The 8,609-nt window shown below is 35.6% G+C and overlaps 1 protein-coding gene across 4 annotated transcripts; it reads right to left on the reverse strand.

Moving 5' to 3' along the window:
* Positions 1–210: 210 nt before the first annotated feature.
* LOC136209073 (aspartic proteinase 36) lies at positions 211–6,202 on the reverse strand. Of its 4 annotated transcripts, none has more exons than XM_066000432.1 (11): positions 5,735–6,202; positions 5,376–5,399; positions 5,111–5,240; positions 4,494–4,744; positions 3,819–4,046; positions 2,843–3,005; positions 1,580–1,653; positions 1,351–1,447; positions 1,189–1,255; positions 915–986; positions 211–833 (listed from the first exon to the last, which is right to left on the reverse strand). In XM_066000432.1, exons 1-11 carry the CDS (start codon positions 5,968–5,970, stop codon positions 664–666), a joined length of 1,512 nt encoding a protein of 503 aa, XP_065856504.1. In that variant the 5' UTR covers positions 5,971–6,202; the 3' UTR covers positions 211–663. The 4 variants fall into 4 exon arrangements, with proteins under 4 accessions (XP_065856504.1, XP_065856505.1, XP_065856506.1 ...); XM_066000433.1 differs by having other exon boundaries at positions 1,189–1,252; positions 5,735–6,201; XM_066000434.1 differs by lacking the exon at positions 5,376–5,399.
* Positions 6,203–8,609: the final 2,407 nt, after the last annotated feature.

Genomic DNA, 8,609 nt, shown 5'->3' on the forward strand with positions numbered 1-8,609 from the left:
AGATCTATTCTCCCATTGGATTTCAGTTATAAACGACTTGTGCTCACCCTTAGTTAAAGCTTACTTGATTCAAGCCAACCATTTGTTGTTTATAACAAGTGATTTTCTTTCTAAAACAGCGATCAATAGTGTTTCTCAACCTTAACCTAACACTTAAAACTCTATAGAGAACGGACACGACACATAATCCATATAAACGGGACATAAGCATAAATAGAATTGATTTCCTGTATTCCATTAGAGCTTTCAAAGCAAGAAAAGAGCAACACAGACTTACAAGTTACAATCTTCACCCAAGACAAAAGAATATAACCAATACACACAACAAAAGCCCCGTTTCTAGCTGATCTAAAATGGAAAAGTCCCTATATGATCTCTACCTGTCGCAAAACGTCATCGTCGTCGCTTCACAATATTAGCCTCTACAATCAGCACAATGCTTTTTGATCCAATCTTCTACTACTACTCATACAGTAATCTGGACTGAACATATGTGGAGTTAATTTACAATTTTCTGGTGTAGCTAGCTAGCTCAAGCTGGAAGAAGAAGACCCTTTACAAGAAAAATGCTGCTGTAATCATATGGGTTGGGTTGCCGACCGCGATAAATAAAAGCCAACACGAGACAAAGAATTGAACTTCCAAACTTTAGAGAGCTTTAAATTACAGAATCTGGAAGTTCATTAGTGCTAATATGTGCAGTATCAGAACCGTAACGCTTAGAGGTAGTAGTTTCAAGAGCAGTTCTTTTGAGGAGTTGCTCACACTACTCAGCTGTCCGGCATTAATGAAGTCCTTACTAGAAGTTACAGAGACATTCACAGATGACGAGCCTGACAAGTCGAGAGTTTCAAGATAGAAATAAGAACGATAACAAATAAAAAGAAAATATTAGAGGAATGCACTGAACTTACAGTCGTAGTTAGCCCATCCAATCCGTTGACGAGCCAGATCATATACGAAAATTTTATCTTTTAGTACCAGATCTGCAAGTTAAAGAAATAAGCACGAAAAACGAAAAATAGAAAACAGAATTAATTCAACCATCATAAAGATTCGTATCTTTGCTGCAATGCAACCATTCTAATATTATGAGAAGTTTGGATCAACTAACAAAAGCCATCCTTATGGAATCGTTACTAAAATCGTATAAAACTAGATAGGAAAGAGTCAGGTCCAGGATCTAACCTCCTAAAATCGTTACTCCACCTTGAACCCTCTGGAATCCGATACACCATAACGCAGCACCATCCTGCTATATCAAAATTAAAAGCTAATAGGTGGAACAGCTCACGTAATAACCAGACAGAAGGAATGAATAGTTAAAAGCTAATAGGTGGAACAACTTACGTAATAACCAAGAGTTATAAGGTACTCCTCCGGTTTCAACACCATAGATGCACCTCCAGCAAAATTAAAACTGACTGGAGGAAAAACCTCAGATAGACTGCATGTGAAACAAAGACGGTTTCTTTTTCGGTTTAGAATAACACAAAATTTCAAAACCTATCTTATGCCAGAGAATAGCGTATAAACAGTTACCGGTCAGAGAAAAAAAGAAGAAAAGAGAGGATTGAACCTGCTAGAGACAAGGTAACATTGGTTTCCTCTAGATATAGTTGGAGTTGCATACTGGGAAACTGCAGCAGTTACCTGCGCAGAAAGCAAACCAAACTTCAGGTTCATCACAAGCCGAAATCATAATTTAGAAACTTCTGCAGCGCAATTTAATTTATCATTTTACGGCCACTTTAGTAAGTATTAAGCAGTTTTCGAAGTATTAAGCAGTTTTCAGCATGCTCTTCAAGCTTATGTAGTTAAAAGAGGACTTGTAGAGCATAGTTATTAAAGGCACAAGGCGCACTAAGGCGCCAGGGGATCCTTGAGTCTAGGCGAGGACTTGAACTACACAAGGCACACTAAGAAAATAACAACAATTAACTTTTCTAAAATGTAATAAATAGTCAAATACCAAATCATATCCAATTATTCATAACCTTAAATCATAAATTTAGCATGACATAAATTCGAAATTAACTACTGACTCTTCCATATCATAATTCATAATAGTAAATTCTAAATCTAAAAACTAAAGCTCAACTGAATCCTAAGTTAATTACTACTAATATGTAATAGCTAATTTTCACTATGTGATATTTCTGTCATTCAAAGCTTATTTCCTCTTTCCTTTATTTCTTTTTATCCTAATCTGATTTCAGCCATAGATGATATAGATAGGAGGACTGAAGAGTGGCAAAGGGATGTAGTGGTGAGGGGTAGGGAGAGACCTAAGCAAACTTGGAGGAGGGTGATCGAGAGTGATATGAGTTTATTGGGGATTGAGGAAAATATGGTAGTGGATAGGACAGAGTGGAGGGAGAGAATTTGTGTTGCTAACACGACTTGATTTCACGGTTTTATATGATGGTTCATGTTAGCCGACCCCGAATCATTTCGGGACTAAGGCTTTGTTGTTGTTGTTGTTGTTGTATTAAATTGTGCCTAGCCACGCCTCCGGCAGGGTGCTAGGCTCAGAAAGATGAGTGCCTCTTGAACAGAGGCCGTCTTTCAGTTTCTCAAGCGACATTGCCTAGAGCCTAGAGCCCAAAGCCTTCTACGTCAAGCACACCTTTGACAATATGCTTGAAAGCAAAGAGAATACCTTGAGCAAAAACATTATTAATTCTTCTAATTACAATCGATCAAATTATAATTACGAATGGCAACAATATGTCCTTTCTGCTAGGTCATTTTGAACCATGTATTGTATAAAACTTCCACTCAGAGAAACGAAATGTCAATTCAATTTAGTATGTAAGAACATTAACAGTAAATTACTTACAGCACTGACAAAAGGATCGAAAGCTTCTTCCACAAGGTATACCAGAGTTGTTCCGGTATCAACAATAGTTCCTCGGTTATTTGATGTTGCAAATGCTGCTGGATCAATTGCTAACAATTGCCCATTTACAGAAATGCTCTGCAGATTTAAGTTATAATGAGGCCTGAAAATTTTGAGGAAGCAATCAAACTTATTGGAAAGTTCATTGATCAATTGAAATTAAACAATCATATAACATTAAGAATACATATGATAAATATTCATGCCAAAAGAAAATAAATATCGTCTCATGATTGTAAGCATATTGGCAGCTAAAAATTTAACTTCTAACAAAATTAGTAAAGTTTATGGAGTGCAGATTCCCGGTTAAAATAGAAAAGGTGCCATAAGAATGTAAGGCCATACTATGAATCACTAAATAGTCCATCAGTTGGCACATTAAAAGAAAAAAGTTCCTGTTAATATTTTGACCATCCAAAATTGGGGGTGTCAAAATGGATTATCATGTCATAATCGTGTTATGTGATGTATATACTTCACATGATATAAATGACACAAGTTATAACCATGTCAAGCAGATTGTCTCTCTAAGTCGTGTTGTCTCCCAAGGTCTATGCCTCCATGGCCAGCGGAAGGACATAATAAAAAGTTCGTTCCTTTGAAACCTGATAAAGGCGTACATCAGTATGGATCTTTGTTTCAGATCCAACCAACCAAATTCTGACTTAGAACCATGAGCCAGTATAAATGAGGAACAACTTAAGTAGCAAAGAGCGAGAGAGTGAATAAGATGTTCTCAAGTTCAAATTATACATATCACATGAAATCAGCATATGATATGATGATCATCAGAGCACAGAATACACAAATTTCCGAAAACACTTGATGAAATCAAGGTCACAGTAGTTGACCAATAGATAATTAAAGCAACGTATCTGTAAGAAAAACAAAAAGTTTTTTGGGAGAGATGACATACTGCGATGGCACAAGGGGGCTGTAAACTATTCCAGGCTCCAAAATCTCACCGAGCACCAATATGCCACCACCGCTACCCTCTCCTTTCAGACAATGAGAGAACACTCTGGGTGTTACCCCATGTTTAGACAATTGTGATATGACGGAAAGATCACCTTGGCCAAATCCAAATATCCCGTCAACTGCTTTATCTGGCTTACTCAAGTCCCCTGACTGGTAAGTGCTACATCTGTTTCCAAGAACACAATGCAGATCAATAAGATTTAAGAAACAACCACAGATTAGAACAAGTATAAGTCTGAAAATAAATTAACACAAGCATGTACATTGACATTGCTAGACATCCTTTCTAGTGTAGCCCAATGAGCCAACGACAATGACACTGCTGAACATAGGCTAGTTTAGCAGTGAGAAATAATATTGATAAAGCTTTGGAGTACCGAAAAAGTTGTCATCTTGATTTGTCAAATTGTTGGTAAGTTATACTACTAATCATGCTCTAGTTTCATGTTAAGTACATATGATCTATTTCACTGGAAGAAAAGATTATACACGTGAACTGTTTATATTGTTTCATATCGGATTCTTCCACCAATCACTTATCTATACCCTAATATCTCTTTAACCTGCAAGACTCCCAAGCATCCGATTCCCCATTTAAGCCAGAACAGCTTACCCAAAGACAACAGCAGCTGAAGAGTTAGCAACCAAGGACTCGCCCAAAACAGCATCAAAATAAAATGTATCTGATACATAATAGCCTGATGTCCCACTTCCATCTCCATACTGGAAAGAATAACTGCACTGATTACTCTGCGGAGGACATTCAGCAGCTGTGGTTTGAGCTGCTGAAGTACAAATAGGATGTGAACACGGGACTGGTCCAGCAGTTGATGAACTAGTGGTATCGAAGTAATTGAGCTGCACCTGTTACACCAAAAACCGTTTCAGCATTTCAGCCTACAAAATTTCATTAAAAAGTAGGGTTAATACACAAGGAACCCGAGCCTGCAGTACTTGGCCAAATAATCAGATTCTGAATTTTGGAAATATCTCATTAGCCCCCTGAAATTGCTTAAAGTAACATGATTAACCCCCTAAGTCCTTAGCAAAGCAAAGTGGAGATGTGAACAAGTTGAATTGAAACACTATCACTTTAAGCAAGTTCAGAGCCAATAGGGCACTTTAAGCAATTTTAGGGAGCTAACGAGACATATCCAAACCTCATAAGGCGAATCGGATTATTGACCAAGTACAGGGGCCCTAAATGACAAGGTAAGAAATAGGATTTACTCCAAGGCCACTGGATTGTGGGCAATTGCTGCAGGAACTGCAGGTAACCCACAAGACATCACTTCCTGTATCAATTTGCACATTGAATACTCTCGGAGGAGAGCCCAGCTTCACTTTGGTAAAATAGAGTCTAAAATAAAGAAGAAAAAAGAGCAAATTATAGTTAATGTCTGCAATAAACACCGTAGTAGGAGAAAAAAACAGTGGTGGATCTCATCCTAACGATAATGAAACAGCTGAAGAGAAACCAAGACAGGTATATTACAATGGAGTTCGAGGTCCACTGGTCCTGATTCACAAAAGGCAACCACAAAAAAGAACAGCAAAAACAAAATTAGTCAAATAATAATTTAAGCATACAAACTAAGTAGCCTAAAAAACCAGTCAATTAGTCAATCAGGAATGTTGACAGGCAGAAAAACATCAATTCCCCCAAATACTCAAAATTACCAGCACAAGTTCACAAGAACTAAATTCCCAATTTCTTTTAATTCTACTAGTGATTATAATTTACAAATATGCACAATTACAAACTGAAACCAGAGCCAAATTTATCAAATTCTGAACAATGCAAAGTTGCAAAAGATTAAAGAAAGCTTCAAAAGAGGCAGAAGAGTGAATTACCCGACGAGATAGGGATCGGAGGAGCCTTGGACAGAGAAGTCGACAACGCCACCAGCAAAGCCCTGCAAAAGACGGGCGTGTCTAACGCGGTCACGAGCCCTGAGTTGATCAATTGGAACTCGGTGGTTCAAAGGAAAAGTCCTCTCGAGAGGGAGAAAAGTAGCAGAGGAAAGCACCGACAGAGGTATAACAAGAAGTGATGTTGCTAGGATCAAGAATGGACAAAACGGCAGCATTTTGAGTTGCTGAAACGGAAGTTTAATTAAAGAAGAAGAAGATCGGATACTGGTGGTTATTCTTTCTTTTATGCATTGAAAGAGAGAAAGATTGAAACTTTGAGACACACAGGTGAAGAAAAGGAGAGACAGTGATGAGAAATGGAGGAGATGGTTATTAAGTAAAAGGAAGTTCCAAAATTTGGATTAGAGTTGAATTACTTGTCTAATGTATATATATAGTGATGGAAAAATGAAAGAAATGAGTCATAAACTCACAATGCAATGATATCCCATCCATTTTGTTAATTATTGGATTTCTTTTTTGCAATAATTAAATGCATAATATAATAATACAATATATATATATAGGTAGTTTTCAATGCTAAGGCTTAAATCTAGTGAATAAATAGATTCAACTGGCTGGTGACTGATCAAGTGAAAACTATCTGATATGGGTCCTGTTTGGTAAAGAGCGTTTTGGGATAAAAAAAAGCAGTTTTGACCAACTTTAGAGGTTTGACCACTGAAACCGCTAATTGAAGTGTTTGGTGGAGAGAGGTTTGTGAGAGAGTTTTGGGATGAAAACGCTAATTTAGAAAAATCTCTTAAAATGAGTTTTTTCAATTAGCGTTTTGCAATATTAAAATTAATGGACTTCTTTAACCCTAATAGATAGACTCCCTCTTTTCCTGCGCCAAAATTAATGCCCTTATTCGTCTTTTTGCACAAACCGTTATTATCAATCAACTAATTTTTACCAAACAGGTCTACACAAACAGCTAATCAAATCAGCTAGTCAAATCAGCTAATGTAATCAGCTAACAGCTAATTCCCAAACATGGCCATGATTGAATTCTTTAAGTCCACTTGTAAACTTATAATTGGGTAGAAACAAAGTTAAAGATGGGCCGAACTCCGACTAACCTTTTATGATACTAAATCAGTTTTGAGAAAAGACTTGAGGATGAACATAATACTCCCTACATTTCTTTATATAAGTCATTCTATCAAATTAGTTTTTTCCTTAAATACAAGTCATTCTAATATTCTAAGAACTTTTAGTTTAATTTTTCGATCTAAACAATAAAAATTTTTTATCTTGATCCATGTAATTTTTTTACATTCAAAGACTTATTCCCCAACCGTGATATGGGAAGTTAAGATGAAAACTATTTTGACACAGAATGAATTGCATAAGGTGTTACTAGACAAGTTACCTGCCACGGTAACAAAGGAGAAGAAGCAAGAATTGGAGGAAAAAGATATAGTCGCCATCTAATTATGATTGTCGAACGAGGTTCTATATGAAGTCATTCATGAGAAGACTCCTAAAGGTCAATGGAAGAAACTTAAGTCTCTCTACATGTTCAAAAATCTCACATGCAAGTTTGTTTTTAAATATCATCTTTATGACATACTCAATATGGTACATCTCTAAAACCACTCCTTAATAATTTATGTTTCATTCTTCCAAATCTGGAAAATTTGGATATCAAATATGAAGAAGAAGATAATTGGTTTTGGAGGGCGAAACAAATTCGTATCAATATCAAATTTTTTTATCGCCATAGTAAAGCCAAAAATAAATATTAATTGGTTCTATTACAAATTTGTTACCGTGGCAGGTTTAGATGATTCACAGTTTTGCTTATTTCACGATGAATGAGGCTATAAATTATTCTAGTAGAAGAGAACTGAAAGTGGTAAAAAGAAATTGAAAAAATAACAGTAAATTTTGAGAGAACTGAACAAAAGGTTACTCCAATTGAGTTGGGCTAAAAATCTTCAATTCAATTGAAACCACTAATTATTGTTATGGTAACTTCTGTCAAAAATTATTATTATAGTAACTGATATTCATGAATTAATACACCAAATCATGGTTTTAATTAGAATATCAAAACTTTATTCATATAGCAGTTCAAAATAATATTAAGAGGACTCTGACTCGTCCTCTAATTGTTTGCTATCCTTAGGACTTGTTTGATTACTTGCTGTTTGTTGTTCCTGTTTGCTGGTTTCTATTACGGTTTACTGTTTGCCTTTACAAAATACTGCTTTTTCAAAAAGCAGGGATTCCTTGCTCCTGTAAAAAGCTACTTTTTAATTGTAAAAGGCAAATAGAAAGTGTCTATCAACCACTTAAAACTCTGTCTTTTAAAGTGAAAAGGCAAACAGAAAGCGAAAAGTATGTAACCAAACATCCTCTTATTTAAGGTACTCAAGAGAATCCCCAAACCCAATTTAAAAACGGAAGACATTCTATAGTATTAACTTTAACTTAATTTTAGGCAAAAAAAAAAAAATAATAATTAAGTCCATGAACTTTACTTGTTTTAAGGATTAAGCTTGTGATCAATTATTTTTCTAAATTGAGCCCTTAATCATTGATTTTGTTATGGATTTGGACCTTATTTAACTTTTCTGTCGAGTTTGAAAGAGAAGAAAATCGATTTGGCGATTCTAATACTGAAAATCACAAAATGGAAGATGAGAAAATCGACTTTGGAAGAATCTACTGGAAATTAATTTCTGTAATTTATTGTTACTTTTTACTCTCTATCTATCATAGTCAATAAACTCTGATTTTTATTTGTACATGTCAATAAGTCGAATCGTTCTAATGTTGCGTGATGGTCCAAACTCGACGAAAAAAT

This window comes from Euphorbia lathyris, chromosome 10 (assembly GCF_963576675.1).
Source record: "Euphorbia lathyris chromosome 10, ddEupLath1.1, whole genome shotgun sequence".
In the NCBI taxonomy this organism is placed as follows: domain Eukaryota; kingdom Viridiplantae; phylum Streptophyta; class Magnoliopsida; order Malpighiales; family Euphorbiaceae; genus Euphorbia; species Euphorbia lathyris.